The sequence below is a fragment of the Phymastichus coffea genome, unplaced genomic scaffold, assembly GCF_024137745.1.
Source record: "Phymastichus coffea isolate CEN01 unplaced genomic scaffold, Cenicafe_Pcof_1.1 PCOF00060, whole genome shotgun sequence".
NCBI classification, from domain to species: Eukaryota; Metazoa; Arthropoda; class Insecta; order Hymenoptera; family Eulophidae; genus Phymastichus; species Phymastichus coffea.
In genome coordinates, this window is record NW_026706871.1 from 1,666,290 (window position 1) to 1,688,657 (window position 22,368).

Sequence of the window (22,368 nt, forward strand, 5' to 3'; positions counted from 1 at the left end):
CTTTAATTTTCCCGCACGTTTTTTTGTCTATTTTTACATCAAGACATGCCTCGTCGCTAAAATGGTCAATGCCCCTGGCGTATTTTTAGTTAAATCTCCATCGTAAGTTCCGACATTCTACGCTATAATCACTATTTGAAAAATATTCCTCCATCATCTATTAATTCAATCACCGATCTTCTTTCGCTTAATGCTATTCGCAAAAAATATTATTTTCTTATGATTTTTTTAAACATTTTCGTTTTTTCTTTTATAAAATTGTCAAATCCACTGAGGGTGCTGTCTTTAATCTTCACTTTTAATTTAGCAACACTTTCGACATTGAATACGATTGAATACGTATTGTTTCGCAGTATAGTACATTACCTAACTAGTGCGGGAAAGTAAACTGTCGTCTCGCGTGAGAAAAGGTACACGAGGTGAGAATCACTTTCTCGAACACGTTAGATGTAGTTTTTCTTCAAAACAAAGTGCGGAAAGTACGAATTTGAGCACACATTTTTCGCCGAGCGTGCAGCAAAGTCGTACTTTCCACACGGCGTGTTGAAATAATAATTTTCGCAGCCGGGTCTCTCGCAAGAAAAAAAACACGCATCGTTCTTCGTCTTTTTTCGAGAAGCAGCCTATAAACGTTCCTTAAATTTAAGTGTTTTTATCCTACACAAGCTTAGTCAAGTCATCCCGGATTCTTGACGAGCTTCTTGCCGCGGTAATCATAGACTCGCCGGCAGAACAACACCATGTCCGGGGGCACCGGTATAGGAGGTTGTCGAGATTCGCGAGGATATTGTTGATCTCCGGGAGGAACAATTAGATTCGGGCTTTCGAGGTTCTCCTCTATCCTACGGATATTCTTGCGATACCTAAAATATTTGAATAAAACATTGTTATGATATTCAAGCAATGGTAGCTATAAAAACTAAACCGAAATTGAACAGCATCTGACCTGCAGTACTCATTGAACGTGAGAATGTAGCATTTGTCCTCGATGGTAGCTACGCTATTGGCATCTCGGTGACGGGAGGCGAATACCTCGTCGTCTGTGTCGTACTCCGTACGGCCTTGCTCGGTATGCTCTGGTCTGTAGTACCATAGCAAGGAGAACATCATTTCGCCTAAACAGTTAGCGCGATCGTTAGTTGAATTGGGAAATTCGGGTATCGAAGGGATGCATGCGCGTTAGTACGAGGAATGCCTGGGAAATGCGTACGCACCATCATCTGGATTCTCCCAAAGCGCAGCGATTTTCGCTACAAACGGCAAGTCTGCCTTTTTCTGGCCACTACGCAGCAGCACGCAGTCCAATGGTCGTAGCATATCGCCGCTCGTGTGCCTCATGCAAGGATAACATTTGCGGATTGCCGACTCTTCGTTCTGGAATTCGAACAAAGTATCAAGTAACACGTCAAAGATATCCAATTAAAATATTAATGAAGATTACTCACGGTAAGGTAAACTTTTGCTTCGAACGGTTCGCCTTCCCAACTCCAGCCGTTACACCATTTAGGCTTTAGAAAAGGCTTTCTAGGCACCATTATGCTCTTACTGACTAGTTCATGATCCTTAGCCTTAAGCGAAAATTCGTTCTTCCCGGCCATCTTCTTACCGCCTTTGCCCCTCTTCTTGCCTTTCGACGACTCTAGTAGTTTACCATTTTTTACAGTGTCCTTTGGCTTTTTTTCCTTACAATTCTTGACAACGAGTACGCTGACGTTGTTGTTCTTCGCTTCATTGATCCCCTTCGCGTCCTTCACTTCTTTAATTTCTTTCAAATCCTGCGCTCTATTTTTACTGTTTTTCGTTTCGACAATTTTGTTAAGGCTTTTCGTTTCTAAAATCTTATTGTTTTTCGTTTCCAGAACGTTATTATTTTTCGATTCTACGGCTTTGCTGTTTTTATTCTCGATAATCTTATTGTTCTTTACGTCTGGAAGCTTGTTATTTACGTTTTTGCCTTCCGCAACTTTGGATTTTGCCTCGAGTAATTTCGCCTTAACTTTGTTTTTCCTTTTACCGTTTTGTACCTTTTTCAATTTAGCATCTACTTTATTAGCTACCTTTACTGGACTACTTGTAAATTCGTTTTTGATCACGGATAATTTATTTTTCGGGGCCCTTTTCAACGTTGTCTGCGACTTTCTTTTCTTCTCGTTATTCTCATCTTTATTATTGGATTTGGTGTTTTTACTTTTCGACGCCTTCGTCGTCGTCATCCATAGGCTCTCCTGGACTACGTGGTTTATCGTTTCCATAATCGAATTTTCGGTGGCCATTACTTTAACGGGGGCACTTTTTGACTTTTTTGGAAGAGGCTCATTGGGATGGGCCGCGTCTGACTTCCTCTTTTGATTTTCCTTTTTCGCCGGCTTCTTTTTCACATTCGACGCTGCTTTTGCCTGAAAGAAACGACGAGTGAGGTTTGTTCGATGGAAATCCAGCTGGTCAGGAGTCACCGAGGAATTGTGACGCGATCGGGATGGCAACCACCAATCAAGTGGTCGCACGTTCGTTCGACGAGATTGACGTGATCTTTGAAAAAACTTACATCGTAGATGGCGTCGTTGGAGCTCTGATCGAGGCCGTTGGTCGCGGGCGGAGCAGCGGAGCTGTCGGCAAGCTCCCTCGGCGAGCCCGACGACAAGGCCCTTTTGTTGGCTTTCTTGGGCTTGTTGACGCCGGGGGGAGCAGCAGCGTCGCCGCGGCAGTCGAGCGATAACTTGCGCTTGCCCGTGAGCGCCGCGGCGACGGCGACGGCGACGGCGACGGAGCCGTCATCGATCGTAGCCGGACAGAACGCCCCGTCCGCCGCGTCCGCGCCGTTCGCCACGAGCTTGGCGTCGTCCGCCTTCCGCGGGTCGGCCAGCTCGTCGGCGGGCTCCTTCTCCGCCACTTGCTCGGCCGCTGCCTCGTAGTGGGGCTTCTGCGCTCTCTGAAAGAGGGCAGGATTAGTGCGGTCGGCCAGGCGGCGCGAGCTGCGGGTGCGGGAGAGTGATGACTCACGACTTTCTTGAACCTGCCCGTGGCCGTCCTGATGGGGCAGACCGGCAGGGAGTGGCGATGGTGCGCGCGCTTCCTCTCGGCGGCGACAGGCTCGACGGCGCCTTCGAGGCCGGCGAACTGCTCGCACTTGATGAGCTGCTCGCACTTGAGGCCCGACTCGCGCTTCACGCGGCAGACGGCGGCCGGCTGCGGCTGGCGCTCGGCGCCGGGCTGCGCGCCGGCCGCAGGCTCGGCCAGGCCGGCCGCGGTGCTGGCGTCTTCGGGGCCGACCAGGCCCTCGCCGAGCGCGCACGACTCGCACTTGACCGAGTCGCCGGCCTCGAGCTTGAGGCGGCCGGCGAGCAGGGCCGCGCCGTCGGCGCCGGCGGCCGGCCCGGGCGGCGAGGCGCTCTGCTCGATCTTCACCTGGCAGTCGCGCTGCTCGGCCGACTGCTGCTGCAGCGGCGGCGGCGGCGGCGGCTGCTGCTGCTGTTGCTGCTGCTGCTGTTGCTGCTGCTGCTGCTGCTGCTGTTGCTGCTGCGGCTGCGGCTGCTGCTGTTGCTGCACCGTCTTGGCTTGCTGCTGCGCGGACGAGGAGGGTGCAGCGGGGGGTTGTGGCGGCGGCGCCGCGGCCTGGGGCTGCTGCTGCGGCTGCTGCTGCTGCTTGTGCTGGCTGCGATGAGCCGGGTTGAGTTGGACGCGATCCGTGTCCCAGGCGTTGGCTCCGTGGGGGGGCGCTAGGCCGGCTAGACCCCTAGCGGGCGAGGGCGGCCCCACCAAGGCGCTGGGTGGCAATGACAGACCGGGCCCCGTCGCTACTGGCGCTCCCTTACCATTACCAATAAGGGGCCCAGTATCCCCGTTTTTTGGACACGTCTGCATTGGGCACGGGCAGCTCTGGTAGCCATGGTCCACGAAGCCACCTCGCGTTGTCGGCTGAGCGTGCATGTAGGCGGGATTGGGCGGCGGTGGCGGCGGCGCAGGCGGCGGCGGGTAGCCGCCGTAGTAGGCGGGCAGGTACTCGCCGGGGGGCGGCTGTTGGTACTCGACCACACCGGGCGAGGCGCCGCTGCCGGCCGGGCCGCCCGGACCCCCGGCCTCCGGGTATGGGTAGTACTGGCGGCGGTACGGCGGCGCCGCATACTTGTGGTAGTAAGGCGGTGGATGCTGGTGCGAGTGCGCGTACGCCGGCGGGTAGCAGAGATCTTGGTACTGCGGCGGCGTCGCGTAGTACTGCGGGCAGTACGCGCGGTAGAAGCCGCCACCTGCAACAGACGCATTTCGCCATTGAGAGCCAGTCGGTCGGCACACTTTTTGCCGCACGGCGCGACTGCGATTATTGGCATTTGGCGCGCCGCTCTATCGTCAGTCCTGTATGCTAAGCTAACGGAGCGAGTGACCGCGCTAACCTACATCGATCTAACTATCGTGCTACGTTTACAATGCGATGCCGAACCGGTCGAACTTGACAAAAACTCTCTCCGACACTTTACGAGCCTGGCGACGCATTAAAAAGGAAAGGAAGTGGAGCGCTGAAAAACGGCACTTTTATTGTGTCTCGAGTGCGGTAAGCGCTCATTGTCTCTCCGCTCGATACCCTCCGTGCGAATTTCAGCGGGGATCGCACTTCATTTCGGCGCGCGCGAGCGCAGAAATTAGACGCGTCACTCGCAGCGTCGCTGTCCGTCGTCGAGCGTCCTATTTCGCAGCCCTCGATGCCATTTCCTCTCGCTCGCGGCCCAACTTGTGCAGTGAAAAAACCAAGTTCACGGTATGCCTCTCTAATAGCTGCGTTTCCAGTCGCCGGCTCTTTCCATGCAGCACAAATTCATAGTCTGACGGCTCCACGCGCTGTCGTATTACGCATTCGTCACGTGGGAGTGCTCTCGTTAAGAAAAATTTCAGGCCCGATATCTCGTAATTATTGAGCGCGATAGACGCAGATTGAGTTTTCATGTGGGTTAATGCCGTTGCAAGCGGGTTACTCCTTTCACCGTTCTTCGCGAATAATACGCATACACGTGCATCCATTTGCGAGGCTCGAAACAACAAAGCTGAATCGATCTCGCTCGAACACCACAATAGCGTGCAGTCCAATGCAAATAGTGCAACCTGTCGATTGATTTCACGCCCACTTATCAGAGACAGAGAGCGCGCGCGCGCGCGCGCGCGAGAGAGAGAGAGAGAGAGAGAGAGAGAGAGAGAGAGAGAGAGAGAGAGAGCGAAGGTGACGTTAGGTTGGTATGCTCACCTGTGCTGCTGGTGCCTGAGGTAGTGGAGGTCGCGACGAGGTCGTCCGAGCCCTCGGAGTTCTGCGGGGGCGTGGGCGTCGACTCGGGCGGCGGTCCCTTTACCGGCGGCAGTGGCGGCGGATGCTGTATCAGCGGACCCGCCGGCTGATAGTATCCTGAAACACGCCAAAACGACCACAACACGTCAGCTTCGTTCCGATCTTTGCAGTGATCATCGCCGTGGTCTTCGCGGTCGATACTCATGCATCGCGAACGCTGATGGGATATCGCTTTGCGCAAGCACTCGGCAAGTTTTCACTCGACGGAAAGGCCACGCTTCGGTAGCCTGATCAACCCACCGGCCGGTCCGCGGCAGTTCTCCGGGCTTCCCCCGCGCGCACAAGCGCCGATCGATCGGTTTGCTCGATCGACCGATCGAACGCGTTCGTCGATTAGCCCGCTAAATGAAATTTCGAGGAAAGCCAGTCGCGCGACTTTCTCCTCGCGGCGACGCGCGAGGTCGGTCGGCGCTCGCACGCCGCTGTACAATCTCTTTCGCGCGTCGTTCGCGCCCAGCGAAACACACCACCAGCGCCGCCATTATGTCCGCGAGGTTTCGCGCGACGGCGACGCGCTTCTTTTTCTCTCTTTCGCGCGCGCTCCTCGTTACTTCGGCGCGCGTGCGCGCCGAGTTGAACCCTCTCCGGTGAGCCGCGCGGCTGGCGAAATATCGCGGACGCACTCCGTTCGAGAGCCGTCCGCGCTCCACCTACGAGCGCTTCGAGAACGCTGTCGCTGGCTGGTGCAAAGGCCGAATCGAGAGATCGCGTCTGCTATTCTGCGGCGGCGTCGCAACGACGAGGCTCCTTTCTACGACGGTGATGTGCCAGTGCAGAATATTAACGTTACGACTAGTGTCATGAAACCATCGCTAATTTGGTTAATTACAGAACGATATACGTGACTAATTGTTATGAGCGGTGCAGGTCGCCGTAGCGACGGCGAACAACGAATTCCAACATGCAATGTCGTGTTTTCTATTCACTTTTTTCTTTTTTTTACAAAAACTATCAATAGAAGCGAGACCTTGGCCTTATTTATTGATCGACTTAGGTCGGAAACGGCGCATGCAAGATAATATTTCATTGCATTCGCTGGCTAAGCGTTTCGAAGCGAGACGATTCCAATATCATTTAGAGCAACTACGCTCGAAACTACGCTTTAGTTCAAATACGCTTATAAGAATTGCAAGGAGAAACGCGTCACGTGAATTAGATTCTGCGATTGAAGAATTCAGCGCAAAATGGCCCAGTGTCGACTGGACGCCAGCCGATGAGGATAGCAAATCTTTTACGCACGATAATCAATGAACAGAAAATTAAACAATCTGGCAAACATACAAAGTATCAAACAATATACGTATAATGATGTAATGGAGGCGAAGATGCGCAGCTAAAACACACCTCGGAGGGCCCTCATCAATGAATTTTTCATGGCATCCATACATAATTTCGCCGAGATTGCAGGTTGGCGAGTCATTAAAGAAATAATCGTACATTGTATCGTAATACGCCTCTCTCCTTGCCCCCTCCTTTCACTCGCTCGCTCGCTCGCTCGCTCTCTTGCAGCTTGCAATCGGCGAAATCCCGTTAGAGTAGGAACGAGGCCCGGGTCGAATGAGCACGAAAAAGGAGGCGCGACGACGACGACGACGAGAAACACGCGCGGACAAGTAACGGACGAGCCTGCCGAAAAAGCGTTCTCGACGACACGCCCGAATTTCAGGCTCGTGGACGAGCAAAGCGCGAAGGTGCATCAAGAGCAGGCTGGCCTTGCCGCAGCGAGGATCGATACAGGATATAGACGCGATTGTCGACGGGTCCGGCGGCGGCTCGACAAGGCAAGCTGAATTATCAGTGCGCGCGCCCACCCGCAACTGGAGCGCGAGAAAGTCTACAATATTGCCGGCGTCTGATGGGCCTTCCGTGCGAACAACGAGCTTTCGAGTGGCACGCGTGACGTCCGGGAAGCGCCCCCCCCCGCCCCCCATTGCAAAACTACGCTCGACGAGCCGCCACAATATCGCTGCCAGAGCTCGCTCGTGCGTTGTTTTTCGATGCTCTGCTGCGTAGCCATTGGCAAGAGAGCCCCGATGCTCGAGGCTGCGATTACGCTCGTTATTTCCCGTGAACTGTATCGAGCCGGGCAATCGAATGGTTTGCTCCTTTTGCGAATCGACCGCGCGAGGATTCTTAGCGAACAACGACTGCAACGAAAGTAGACTAGTGGCCAATGGCGCGAAGCACCGGCAGAGGTGAAGAAACTGTCGGCGGGCACAGAAAGGTCGATCGGCTTGCGCGTCCTTCTCGGGCGTTCGCCTCCTCGTTTGGCTGCCTGCTCCGCGCGCGGACACTCGTCGATCGGATCAAGCGGTTTCGCGACGCTCGAGGCAGCCAACCCAGCGCGGCTACGCAACGCGCGTAAGATCACACGGCTGCTTCCGCTCGCGCGAAAAAGCTCGACCGTCGTACGGGAGCTCGGCTTCGCGGCAGTGACGACGAGAGCCAGATACGAGCGTGGAACAGGCCGATCGATGAAATCGTGCGTCCCTCGAGTTTCGACAGAGCCGAGCCCGCGAGCGCGGCTCGTGTACACGTGCTCGAAGCTGCCTCGGCATAGTAACGGCACATTTCCAACAAGTCTGCCTGTCCAGCCGCGCGGTGTCAATGAATCTTCACTCGACTCGCTAAACTCTCTCTCGCTCTCCCCCCCTTCCCCCATTGTTTTCGCCACACGCCAATCACGCTCCAACAACTATCGCCGTGTACATTCTTTTCTTTTCGTGCCGCTGTGTATGCCTATTTTCCACCTCCCCCTCTCTTCTCTCTCGTCGTTCACTGGCCGAGGCCTAGCCAAGTGTTCGCGATCGACATGCACAGCTGCAACGTTTCAATCGGGCTTTCGCTCTGTTGCTTGTCCATCGAAGCGCTTTTTCCGATTTTCAGCGAAGGCTCCTTCGGGTAATCGTTCCGAAGCAAATGAATGTCATAGTGCAAGCGCACGGATTGCCATCGCTGCGATCGAGCGCGATGAATCGTCGGCTCGTCGCGCGCTCGCGGGCATGCGGCCCGAGAGAGACCGGCCAAGGCCACACGCCGTTCCCGTGCGAGCCGCCGACGGCTGCTCTGCAATCCGTCTGGCCGGGCGACGATGTTTTTCAAGCTAGATAACTCGGCAAGCGGGCAAATCGGCGTTGCCTTTCGCAATTAGCGAGCGGATTGCCGCGACGGCGAATCGACGACAAAAGCGCCAACGGGCAGCTTGCGAGTGCAAAGCCCTATAGTGCGACGTCAGCCGAGAGAGAGAGAGAGATGAGAGAGAGAGAGAGAGAGAGAGAGAGATGAGAGAGAGAGAGAGAGAGAGAGAGAGAGAAGAGAGAGAGAGATGAGAGAGAGAGAGAGAGAGAGAGAGAGAGAGAGGGCTCGACTTACAAAGCAACTACGTGCATTAGCGCGGCAGCTCTCTTGCCTCGCTATTTTCAAAGCTATTAATTGATTAAACTTTCGCCCAACTATCTCCGCGAGCTTTTGTGCTGCTCCGTATTTTGCAGAGCCCGCCAGAGCGAGAGAGAGAGAGAGAGAGAGAGAGAGAGAGAGAGAGAGAGACCTATCATACTCCGGCAGCCGCACCACCACGAGCTTGCAGCTCTTGCCCCCTCCCCTCGCTTCTCGTGTACATGTGCTACGTACCAGCTGCAATCTACTTTGCCTCGTGCGTCGGGGAGCAACGCTGCTACTGCCAACCGGAGAATCGTCCGCACCAAGTTCCTCGTGGCTTTACGGCCGTGCGCTTTGTCCTTTCATTCGATTCGCTTCGACTGCGTCTTTCGCCTTTGCTATCGACCGTCGCGCGGCTTTGCTGCAGTTACGACCTTGAACGATCGTTGCTCGTCGCGAGAACGCAGACTAAACGAAACCACCGGAGAAAGCTAAAGAACAGATTGGGTCTGGGCGTTGCGCGATCACATTATACATTAGCGTACATACTTACAGACGGAGTAGTGCACTAATTGAGAGGCAGCCAGGCAGGCAGGTAGTCAGGCAGCTCGCGCGCGCTCACGTGATACTAACTTTTCTCCAAAGCGACGCGTAATTATTTACGCGTTATGCAAGGCCACTCTGAACGTGCGCGATAGCAGTCGTGTAATCGCGTATAGCTAGCTGGCGCGCTAGTGCAGCGCGCGAGCCTCGCGAGCATTAATGGAATGCGCGACTCGTCCGGCAACGCGTCTCGGCCGGATGACGAAGGGAGAAAAGGATGCGACGCGCCGCGTCGCGCTAATAAAGCGAACCCCCCGCCGGCCTGTCCGCGCGCTCAAGCACCTGAACGACGGCTTTCCGCGATTTCGTCGAGAGCTGCGCGGACAGCTTTTACATATCGCGCGGCCCATTCAGTCAACTTTCTCGCCACCTTTTCTCTTTTATCCGCCTCTGGCCGGCTCCTAGTTTGACAAGCTTATCGTTGCACTGTTATTGAACTTGTACGAGATGCATTGATATTTTTTCGCGTCATTCCTACATTTCAATCCATTCATGCTATTTCAGCAGTAGCTGTCGATTTATGCGAACAAATAAACGTTACTATTATTCATTTATGAGTAAAAAAAATAACAAATAACATGTGATGTGATGAAACGTTAAACATTATTATTTTTAGAAATTGTTTTCGTATAAAAAGTTGATCTTTTCCATGAATTTAAATCTAACCTAGGCAAAGCCAATGTAAAATACAATTTATAATAGATAATTTATTTTTGATAAATAACTAACTACAAAAAGATAACATTGCAAGAGCCCATTCTAAGTTTTATTTAACTGACTCAACTATCAACTACTGGCTAATACACATCTTTGCAATTGCTTATTAGCCCTCGTAAGGGCTTTCAAAAATTGCCGTTAGCCGATGGTATTTCACATCGTCAAGGCGGGGTATTGGTAAAAGTTTTCAACTAGCAATAATCGCACCTCGGTAGAACCTCATTGGTTACGATATCGCCACTGCGCAAAGATACCGAGCACGGCAACCGTACTACGTCTTATTCCCTCAGCCTTTCTAGTTCGCTTTTGGAAAAGCGTCGACACCTAGCGGTCACTCGCAAAAGCTTCATTGGCGCAAACGTTTGAAAATTTTTTTCCTGCTAGTGTTATTTTGCGCCCTTCGCGCGTACTTTCTTTTATGTTTTTCTGTTATTTATTAGGTTATTTCAACCTTTTACATGCCAACTCGGAGATTCTAATGGTAACGAATAAGTCATGCTGTTTAAAATGTAATACATGTATCATTATTCATTGGTGAATTAAAATAGAACTTGCACCTATTTTTTGACAAAAACCGATGAACTTTTACTCCTTTCAAGATATATCGGAAAAATTATCCGAAAGATTCATTCAATCTACGATCGATAAAGCTATTTCATACTATTACGTAACACTAATCTTTACATATTCAATAATAGTGATTATTTATGGCTCCAATCTCATATTAGTATAAAAAATATGCTTAACACCGTGTACTTTTTGTTGCTTCTATGAAAACACCCGTGAATATTCTTCAAATTTAACGGGTTTAATATTCTAATAATTAGTTTCCGTTGCTCGTATACTTCTTCATTTACAACATACAGAAGATAAAAACGCACTCTCCTCTAGTTTATTCTATTGATTTTCTTTTTCTTTCAAGGAAATTTTTACACGATAATATTTATTTCAGTATCACAGGTGGTTATAAAATTAATGATTTATACTGATAATTTCAAAACATAACGTCTTATATATTCTCAAAACGATTTGTTAACGGTATATTTCCAATTTTGCGAATTATTATTCATGTTAATTATTCATAAATTGAATTTACGAATTGAATTTATATAATAAAATATTTTAAAGTATAAGAAAATTCAAAATTTCGTGTTCTTTTTTAGCATCAACCAATTACAATACTGGATGTCGGCGACTCATCATTTTTTGAAAATGGCAATTGGAAATCGATTATGTGGTACAAAATTGTACAATACATCCTTTAATTGGTAAAAGAACCCTTTATAAAAAAAAACTTGTATGCAATTATTAAATTAGAATGAATGTTAATTATTTTTCTAATTATTTCCAGAAGTTATTTTAAAGTGACTAAACGACAGACTTTCTAAAAATAGTTGTTAAAAGTAGATTAACATTCATTCAATAATTCATAAATGAAGACGTTAGCCGCAAAGATTGATCTCGTTATAAATGAAATGAATGTGAATGAAAAGCCGATACGGAGAGGCGATCATCAATTGTCAAACGATTACTAAGCGTTAAAAACGGAAAGGGTTGAAGGTGAAAATGGCAAAGTTTTCACGTGAGCGTGTTGAACGTGTCATGATTTACGTTTCAATTGCAATTGGCGGGCAGGCCTGGCTTGATATACGCAGCCGTTACGACAAGCCGAATAATATTTCCAGGCGACCTTTTCTTTTTTGCCCTCGTTTGACTTCCGCGCGCCACGCAACCGGTGTGTATACAAAAATACACGGCTGAAAGTCGGGGAAGCGCTGGAGATTGCAGCGACGCGGCGCCGGAACCAAGTGAAATTTCCGGCCTCGAGTCGGGCGTCTTGTTCCGAGAGTCGCGCGCCCGCTCGCGAGTATTATCCGTGCCGAAGCCGCCGCCTTGACCTTCCGACGATCAAGCTCTCCGCGACTCGGAATAGAACAGGTATTTTTAGTATGCACACGCGCGCGCACGTGCGTACGCGCACTTCTCGCTCTCCCGCTGGCTGCTAGCACCCCGGCGTCCGTTCGCTTTCTGCCCCCGGGCATCACCCCGTGAAATGCGCTGCGGCCATGCGAAGATACACGGAGCGAGCAACGAAGGCCTGCGAAGACGGTGGGCGATCGTTAGTCTGGGTTAGTAGCCGGATGAAGATTAAGTTACAACGACGACAGTGCACTCGTCATGTGAGACCAATTCAATGACGAATGATGGAGCGCGAAGGAATGCTTCTCTTACTTGACGCGCGCGTGCTTACGGCTACGACTGGCCACTTTTTCCCAGCCACACTGCACTTTTGCTGTCAACGCGGCTCAATGCGATTTTTCAAACGAGATATGTCAGATTCAATCCACACGATTGGCGCAAACTTCCCAAAGCGCCTTTCGAATCACTCTGTCGCTGATCGTTAGCCGCGTAGCTCGATAATGCGACGTGATAATTATACGCTAGCGTTGCATAATTAGATTGACGGCTCGTAACCACCTTGTACAATCGCGACTATACTTGAATTAGCAATCGTATCGCTTTCGCAGAATAGTAATTTTCGCGACATTCTACTTGAGCGTAGCTCGAATTTTCAACTGTGCGGATGAATATTTTGGCGAGTGCACGAATGCGGGCGCACTGATGCACACAATAACTCGCGCGCTTTATCGTCACTCGCATCCAAGGGAAATCGAAATTGAATGTGCGCGCAGGCCAGGGAACTTTCTAAATGATCAAAAGTGAGCATGAAAAAGCCAACCAACGTTATATTATGCGCCGAGGCACGCCTCGCGCGCTGGAATTAACGATTCGCACCAATTCCCGGCTGAAAGTATACGAGACCGAAGCGTTTCGGCAGAGTGCGGCATCTTTCGCTTAGCAAAACGATCGTGTATGATGGTTTACCAGGTTAAATCAGGTCGGCTGTCCACGGCACATTTTTGCTTCGCGAGACACGACCGCCAACCGACGTACGGTAGACCAAGCTTCTCGTCTCGCAAGAACAATTGCATTTGGCAGCTTTGTTTACGAGGATAGCTCGCCCCAACGAGGACGACGACGCGTTTACTCGGTGGTGCGTACGAAAGCAGCTAATTACGCGGTGGTCCAACGGAAGAGCGAGCAAAGAGCGCGAGAGAGAGTGAGAGAGAGAGAGAGAGAGAGAGCTGGAAAAAGAAAGTAAAATTCTTTAGGGGTGTTGGGGAAGGGGAGGCATCCACGAAAGTCTAATGTCAGAGGCTCGCCGCGCTAAGCTACTTTCTCCGGTGAAATGGCGCTGCTGCGGCGCTGTACGTGAGAGATTACCTTTCGCTCAGCGAATTTCCAGTGCCAGTGTCCCAGTAATCTATTCCGCGCGTTGCAGACATACATATATAGCTGGTAGCGCGCATGCCCTCCAATTAAAACGACCCAGCTGCAAAGTGAGATTCTCTTTCTCTACTTCCCCCCCCCCCCCCCCTCTTTCGATCTATTTTATATGCATTATCTTGCCACTGAGTCTGTATGTGTGTGTATGCCTAAGCGCCAGCAACGGCGAGTTCCACATTCAATTGGGGCTATCGTTGCAGCAGATCGCTCGCTGCGGATCTTTTGCCACTTGTTCGCCTGCATATATATACATATATATATATCGCATCCTTCACTTGTCCCTTTTTTATTTTTTTTAAACCTGACCTTCCACAAGTTCGCTATTGTTGTCGAACGCCGAGGTTGCCGCTTTTTGTTCATCGTATTCCACGGAAACATTTACGTTTTAACGCGCAATTTCAAGTTTGATAACTTATAAAATGGCTTTCTTCTTATGGGATATTTTATAATCAATTCGGTTTCGACTTTGAAAAAAACCTCTTCGACAAACTTTCCAAGAGAGGCTCTGCTTTCTCGCCGCGCGAGCTTTAGAAAAAATCATTGCTCGAATTAAAATTCCGTACCGCAAGAACTTTTCAATCTCTCTCTCTCTCTCTCTCTCTCTCTCTCTCTCTCTCTCTCTCTCTCTCTCTTTCTCTCCGTCGATGGATCATTTTACTCGCTTTGTTTTCTTTCTTTACTCAAATAGCAATCCGCGGAGAAAACAGGCGAAGAGCGTTGCACAATATTTTTACTTACGAGATACACTGGATTTTTGAAGCGACGTAAAGGGAGTGTTATTATTAACTCGTTACTCACCTGAAACAGACAAAAGAAAGAGAAATGTAAAAATATAATAGGATTAAATTGTCGGATTATCATGTGTGTCATGGTTGAAAATTTGTGGTTTGGGGTTTAGAATTTTCAAGAATGAGAGGGAGAGATGAGGCAATAAATAACAATCTTTGTTCGACGCTCTGAAAAACTACTAAAAACGTCATGCGAGAAGTAAAACAAATGATAACCCTCGTGTAATATAGCGCGAGAAGTTCGCATCACATATTTCACCACGCGTCTCTTTTCAATTGGTCTTATTTTTTTTTTCTTTTGCTACTTGTCGCACTTTTCCGGTTCAGTTTGCGTCAGCCGCGCGCGCTCGCGAAAGCTCTGCGCGCCGCGAGGAATTGAGAAATTAACATAATGGAGGCGGGCAAAATAAAAAGGAAAAACAAGAAAAGACGGAAGTGTCGGCGCATGGTAAAAGCGCGCCGCCAGCGAGTTATTGCGTAACGAGATTGGTCTCGTTTCATCGAGCGTCTCGCTGATTTTGATTTATCGATCGCGGCTTTTGTCGCTCGGCCAAACAATGAGATATAGCGCACAATTTCGAAGAATAATAAAAGCCAAACACAGCGTTTTGCAAAAAGTTGTCCGATTTAAAACTCTGCACGACATAAGTAAAACGAAATGTAATCAAACTACAGCGAGAAAGTTTGATAACGTAATTGTAAAAGATACATAAAACTTGGTATAATATCCTCGTGCGTGATCGCACGAATGCAACGTTCATAGTCGCAGATAAGAACTGAAACAAGTGTAACTCGGCTGGATGAAATACACACGAACGTTTGCCGATATATTTCCGCGAAAGCCGAACCAACGAGAATTCGAAAACTAACGCAATTTAGTAACCATTCTACAGATAATCAAAGTTTGCAAATAATTGTTGCTGTGCGCTTGGCACTAGAGCGGGAGAAAGAGAGAGAATCAACAGTTGTTGAACGCGAAAAGCACTCTCTTGGTTCGCTGTTAATAATGTCGTGATTGAAGTTGGGGATGCGCTGCCAGTAGTAGCGCTGCTCATAACGGCGCCTGTGCACCAAACTTTCCGAATGCTTGAAGTCGCAGCAGTCTAAAGTTAGCCCACGCAGAGTTGGGAGCGATAGTTGGAAAGTAGTCGCCTTTGCAATTCATGCGCTCTTTATCTTTATTTCCGGACGAAAATAGACAAGAGGCGAACAAGTGGCATGCCGGTAAAGAGGTTCCCAGGACGAACGAACGAGCGAAGGATGCCGAGGGGGCTCGCGAGTCCGATAAGGATCGCGGCAATTAGCGCGCGCAGCAGCCGGATCGCGGCAAGTGGCGCATCCCCAGTAGCCAGATTCCGGAGTCTCGTGGCGCTACCCGGAACCGGCCGACGGAGCCCTGATTGCGATTCGTTCATTTGCTTTCGCGCGAGTCTGTCGAGGGCGGCTTTCTTTCCCAAAATTCGCGATTCGCTGCCGCGGCGGCCCGTCGCGAGACTTATCGAGGCGAGGCCATATACGCCGCCGAGTCCTCGTTCTCTTCCCCCCCCCCCCCCGTTTTTTTCCTTTCCTAATCATTCGCGGACTCGATGCCCGACACAACAAGAAGCAAATGCCGGCGGCCGGCGCGTCGACTCTCGCGAGCGGAGCTCGCGCAGCAGCTTGCTCCCGAACTCGTTTCGGCGGAGCCCACGAGCGAAGCGACCGCGCATTCGACGAAACAATCAAACGCAGCGCCTACTCGGCCGACAGTTTTACGAGCAATATATATCGCGCGGCTCGCGAGAGCTTTCGGTGGACCGTATAACGGGTTAATCGACGCAGCAGCCGCCAACTGAAATACATCCATTCGCCGGTATACGCAGCACTCGCAGCATACTTACAGCGAGATACGAAGCCGCCGAGGATCGCGCGAGCGCGCTAAATTTCATGCCAATTCGAAGCTGCGAACGTGCAAAATGCTCTCTTTCACTCGGCTCCCTGGCCACCGGGCAAACAAAGCTATACGAGCTAGTAGCTGTTGCATACGTTCGCTGCGTTTCTTCGAATCTTTTGTTTGACTTGATTGACGACTACCAGAATGCATAATGCTCGCGCGTCTCGAGAGCTTTTTCATATTAGTATGCGATTCGCGCGCAAGCTCGGCTTTGTTGCCTGTCCTCTGAGCTCTCCGAACGTGCATTCGAACAGACTGGTGTACTTGCCAACGACGATTGCTTTCTGCTTACGGCCACCGCGAGCTGACTCGATCTACACGTGCTTGGCGCACGACGCGCGGACAGGCCCCTGGTTTCCGTGGTACATCGAAAGTTGCGAAAAAGTCGGCCAATATTACAGCCGCGCAAAGTTTATCGATGAGGCCAACGACAACGACGAGTAGCTTGCATCGTTTTACCCGGCATCACGGTCATTCTTGCGGAACGACTCCGAGTGGAGTGACGTAAATCTCCAACGAATGGAGATTCCGAAGAGTCTTCGAGGGCAATCGAAGACGCCCAGGTGCAGAGAGTACAGGTTGATACAGGCGGCAATGTGCCGTAGGAAGGCGGGTTTTCGCGGTTAATTGGCGCTGCCGTAAAAGCAAGCGAGGCGGCGGCGGTGGCGGCGACGCGGGTAGATAGGCGATAAATTGCAAAACTAAAACGATTTCCGAATGGTTTCTTGGTCGGGGTCGCAAGCGAGAAGAAAAAAGTGAGAAATCAGCGTCAGGCGCGAGCCAGCCGGTTTGCAAATGTGCAGTTTACGCCGAGTCGTCCCGCTAACGACGCACTTTGTCGGGGCCCCGCGTGCAGCTGCACAGGAGAGAATTATTTAAGACGCGGTCGTGCTGCTCTCGGCGCGCGCGCGAGATATAGAGGTATCGAGCTGAACTGCAGGCCTCCGCGCGCGTACGCGAGCAAGAAACGCCAAGTCCGATGTTTTCAGGACACGCAGTCTCGACTCTTCTTACTTACGTAATCGGCGCGCTCTATTCGAGTGCGGATCGCCTGAGAAACGCCGTGCAAACGCTTCACGAGGCTCGTTCGGATATGACCCATTGACTTGGCTGCGTCTTGCCAATCGATAGTCCCTGTGCGTTGCTCACAGTATCCTCGAAACCGGCCTCTACTACGATTTCTATTTCGGGGCTTATCAAAAGCCCATTAATCACCATTGTAAAAGTCGAGGCTATTCCATCAATGGTACACCAATTCATCACCCGAGCGCTTAGATTAATGAAGCCTGCGATTGGAATATCGAGCAAACAAACAACTCGGACGAAGGCGTTCGAAGCGGCGGCCGAAAATGCGAGCGTCAACGACGTTAGACGTTCATCTTATCGGACGCGCCACTCGTTGCGGTCGGGCTTCTGCGCGCCGGCATCGAATTCGAAAATTAAATTTCCAAACGGATAATTTAGTGGCGACGACGACATATTCGCACGCGAATTAATCGCCGCGCGCACGAGCGACCTCATTCCTGGATTTATCGGGCAGCGAAATCGGATAGCGCGAAATTACAGCTGAATTATTAGGTCGCTGAAAATTGAAAGCGTCGAATCTCCGAGCTCAATAGACTGCAAGAGAGGGCGAAAGAAGCTGGAAGATACAGCAGGCAATCGAGTCGAGTCGAGCGAGCGAGCGAGAGAGAGAGAGAGAGCGTCGCCCGAATAATCGAAGCAAAAGAAAGAAGCCGAGCGTCGAGAGCCACCGCTTCACCGCCGCAAACAGCTATTCGAGAGCCAATACAAGACACGAGACTCCCATCGACGTTCCAATTGACGCGGGCTAATCGGCGCGATGCGCCAATCATTTCGATTAGCGTTTAACGCGAGCGTTGATTCGTCGCGCGCATCGTCGACTCCGAACGGCTTTGACGAAGCTCCGCAGCGGTCTTCGTTATTCACGAGCGGGCCGCTGCTGCTGTCCGCAGGTTGCCGCGCGAACGCGTTTTCGGGCGAGCGGATCCGGCCGGCGAATCGTCTCGACGACAGGGTCGATCGCTCGGGAATAAAGGCGACCTCGCGGCGACGAGAAGGTCGACGACACCTTGGCAGCAGCCGACGGGTTTGCCCAGTGTCAAGATCCTTTGACGCGCGCCCACGCGGCAGAAAAACAATCGCCGCAGCCGCGCTCGCGTTGTTGCGTAACGAGCGAGCTTCCTATCTGCCGCGGGCCCGACTCTCTATTTAGCGCTTCGCTCGGCCGCGGTGAGAAACCTCTCGACCAACTCTCGTGCCAACTTTTCGTTTCGCCTAATTACATTTTCATCGGCAATTAGCTTACTCAATTATTGATTTAGCGGCCTGACAAGCGCCGATCCTCGTTTAACGAACATCCAACATCGCGTTTTAGACCTCGGTGGCAAGGTCGCGTGCAATTCAAAAGGCATTCGATTAATCTCCAAGCATCAAAGTCAACCTAGACGCTATTGAAATTGGCAGTCGCCTGGCGAAGATGGCTGCGTAGATAGGCGAAGGTACATTGAAAGCACAGACAGATGACGAGGTTTTCGAGAATAGCAAGTCGAGCATTTCGAACATTCACGCAAAACACGCTAGTCTTGCTTTGCGTCGCCTTGACGAAGCATTATTTTCTCAACTTTTCAAAATACAAACAACGCACTTATCTGCCGGGAATCGTCTCGCGAAAATACAAAATACTGATGGAGTACGGTCGTCAAGTTGCTAATGTACTTTCGTCATATGACGCGGCCATCTTTGCCACGTGATCGGCGATCCGAACGGCCGAGCAAATCGATTCGTTTCAAATGGAAAGCCGAAAGAACAAAAGGCCGATGAAGGTGTCGGCTATAGCGCCGACACTACATCACCATTAAGTGTCGGTCGACGACGGTGTCTAATTGACAAGAAGTTGGAGAGCGAGCGCGCGAATATAATTGCTCCGACGAACGCTTCATCGCTCCGTCCTTTCCTCCTTCCTTCCGCTGCCACGGATTCTCCATTCATCTTTTTTCGAGAGCGCAAATCTGCCATTTTTCAAAGGCTATACCTGCGTACACCCGAACTCGACTGTTTTTTTTTTTTTAATTTTTCGTCGGCTTCCACGTTCGTGAGTTTTTACGAGTGATTTTTCTACAAACGCAGCGCTGCATATCCCGACCCGACCGCTCGCTGATGGATTGTATTTTTTTTCGTTAAATGTTGCGGCAGATTATCGATTATCCGCGAGTATCAAGCTCGTCGGCATTCCAAAACTCGGTTGTAAATAGCGTTCGTGTCATACTAGATTTTCGCGTTTATTTTTCTTTTTCGACAGAGTTACACGAACCGAAGGCAAGGAATAAACCGATAAAGTGGACGAGACTTAATAGCGGAAAAGTAATTGGATGCAAAAGGCAAGAGATGAAGAAAGGAAGGAAGGAAGGAAGGAAGGAAGGAAGGAAGGAAGGAAACAGCGAAATGGGCTTAGCGTTCACAAGTGCAACGAGTGCGAACGCATTTCACGCTTTTCAATTAAAACCGGGACGCACTGCTCGACGGCCGACTGCGATTAGATTCCATATCGCACGAACGCAACGCAACTCAATCCCCGTTATTCTCATTTAGCGTCGAGCCGCGAAAACGAAGCGGCCGAGTGTTTTGCAGAGTCGCTGTTAGCTATTTCGAAAATAGGCGATAAAAGCTCCGGGGGACGAGCTTAACCAGCTGACTCGGGGTTCTCGCTTTTCAACGGGCAAATCCCCAATAATAATCAGTTTAATCCGAGAAGCGGATATGCTCGTGTCCGCGTGCGGCAAACCTGGCGAGCCGTTTGACGCATCTCCGTCGGCGGCAGCGCGTACGGCTTTTGCAAAATTGAATGTCGCGCACAGCCGCGCGCACGAAAAACCTGCGAATTGCCTATCGGTCTCATTGCGCAACGTAATCCAATTAGCGCGCGACATTGTATATTCCCGGGGCAATTAAACGACGCTTCCGGGGAGCCAAAGCTTCGTCCGAGCGCTCTCGTGACACATCCAGCGCAACGGAGAAATTCATTGACGTCAGAACGAGAGAGTAGTACGCGCTGTTGCGCAAGTCGCGCCGTATAAGCGCGCAGAAGCGTGTCAATGTTAATCCAGATTACGCCCATTATCAAATCAATAAGCCGGCGAATGCGCGGGCGACGGACTGCTCGGGGGGGGAGGAGGGCCTTTGCGCGATCGAAGCTGCGCTCTCGCACTCGGCGCGAATATCGTCAACACAGTCATCTTGAAATCGCGGCTGCGCTGGGGTCTCAACTTAATCAACGATACCTTTGAGCAAATAAGCGGCGAGCATGATGTCCTTGAGCTGCTGCAGGTAGAGACCGCCGAGTGCCTCGGCGTGGCTGTTGGCAGTCAAGTTGAGCGGCTGTCCCAGCTGCTGAAGCGCCTCGAGCTGGCAGACGCCCTTGCCCTCGGTGGCTTTGCCCTCGCCGCCGGCGCCGAACAGATCGCAGCTCTTGCACTTCTTGTTCTTCGTCATCTCGCGATTGTCGCAATGAGCAACCAAAAAATATATCTATCTATCTATCTGTTTATCTATCTGCATGTATATTTGTCTGCTCTGTTTTCACTGCGCTAGCTTAAGACCGCTGTTTTCTTGCGCATTCACTGCAGGCACGTATACGCACACTGTTTTCTCATCACAAAACACGCGCGCACTTTTTACCTACTTCCTTTATTATTTTCTATTTATCACAAGGCTTAGCTTTGGAACTTTCTTGACGTTTCGGTGCAGTGCAGCAGTGGAAGCTGCAGCGCCGAGCGGCTTTGTTCAATTGGAAAACTTGCGGCTTTTGATAACTCAACAGTGGGAGCAAAGTTTCGGCGTTGGCTATTTAAGTTTGCGTCCAGGGATATTAGCAGTGCGGGCACAGGCAGCTTGACGCAGCCGGATCAGCGCCGAAGATTGCCTGGGCTAGGTGCAACGAGCTGCTTCATCGGCGATAACAATCGGCGTCTCTTCGCACTCGGCAACTTTGCTGGGTGCGCGCCCGGCCTCCTCGTCGTCTTCCTCCTCCTCCTCCTCCTCCTCCTCCTCCTCCTCGTCCTCCTCGTCCTCGCAGTCGTCGGCTTCGCTCGTCCTCGCGGCGGCGACGCCAGGCATCGCTTTCTTTCTCCCTCTATCCCTGGCTTATTCGGCCGCGTCGCACCACTCCGCAGCAGCAGACAGATCTATTGTTTCACGGGTAATTAGTCGCTTGTCGATCCTACGCTTAAGCGCAAAGCGCTCTCGGGCCAATTGCAGCCCTCCAACGCTACACAAGTAAGTAGCTACTTGTGCTCTACCGTTCGATTGCCCTTCCCAGCTGTACTCGCGGCTCGATTTACTCTCCACTTGGAAAATCAAACAGCCGCGAAGAACGGAACTGCGGCCAACTTCGGTTGCCAGCGGAAAGCGAACCGAAAACGCGCCAGAGTGCAACTCGGCCGTTCGCGCACGAGCACTTGCCGCGGGTTTTCCGAGATTCGACGGCTCCTCGGCGACCGGCGCGCGCGGAAAAACAGATCGTGTCGCCCGAAAGTTTTGCATCGAGTGACGGAAGCGCCGGGCTCGCTGAGAAACAGAATCGCGTGCTCGACCTCGGCGGCTGCAATGAAAAAAAATAAGAAAAAAGCTCGATCGCGCTCGCGTGCTTTTCGCGTCGTTCTAACCGGTTCGCTTTGACGCGTAGCTTTCTTCCGAGCGCACGCGGCTGACCCAGTTGGCAGGCAGGCTCCTAATCAATAGCCAGTGCTCGCGGCTAAGGAAAGAGCGAGAGAGAGAGAGAGAGAGAGAGAGAGAGAGAGAGAGAGAGAGAGAGAGAGAGAGAGCAGGCAAGCCAATGTCTGTCCTTGCCTCCAGTAGGATCTCTCGCTGTCGAGGACGACAGGCAGCCACGAGCGTGGGCTATTAAGAAGCGCGGAACAGCGAGAAAAGCAAAGGAAGCGCGGGCGAGTGGTAGGTGTGTGCCTCTTTCCGCGGCGGCCAGGGCGCATCAGTCATCGGCGTTGGTTGCGCGCCGCGTTCAGCCGTGTCGGGAGAGCGCGCGTGCGCGACGGCGCGCACCGCTTGTCGATCGACCAACCGCTGGCACGACGGATCAGCGTAGATTGAAGTCGGTGCTCGATTCCGATGCAAATCGAGAGCAATTCAAAACGATCCGACCGTTTGCCCGACCTTTGTCCGCGAAATAACGGGCTCTCGAGTAGTTCGTCGCGTCGTCGATTCATTACCTCGTAAAGCGAGCCCCGTCGCGAGCA

General features: G+C 51.3%; 1 protein-coding gene and 1 non-coding gene across 2 annotated transcripts; both read right to left on the minus strand.

Annotated features, from left to right (window-relative positions):
• Positions 1-235: 235 nt before the first annotated feature.
• LOC131666692 (neurofilament heavy polypeptide-like) lies at positions 236-21,139 on the minus strand. The gene is made up of 8 exons (XM_058939545.1): positions 20,398-21,139; positions 5,231-5,386; positions 3,001-4,244; positions 2,546-2,929; positions 1,446-2,396; positions 1,215-1,374; positions 947-1,115; positions 236-863 (listed from the first exon to the last, which is right to left on the minus strand). The coding sequence occupies exons 1-8, from the start codon at positions 20,606-20,608 to the stop codon at positions 677-679; spliced, it is 3,462 nt and encodes a 1,153-aa protein (XP_058795528.1). The 5' UTR covers positions 20,609-21,139; the 3' UTR covers positions 236-676.
• On the minus strand, positions 10,138-10,279 carry LOC131666761 (U4 spliceosomal RNA). Its single transcript, XR_009302130.1, has one exon. It is a non-coding gene; the product is annotated as a U4 spliceosomal RNA (small nuclear RNA).
• Positions 21,140-22,368: the final 1,229 nt, after the last annotated feature.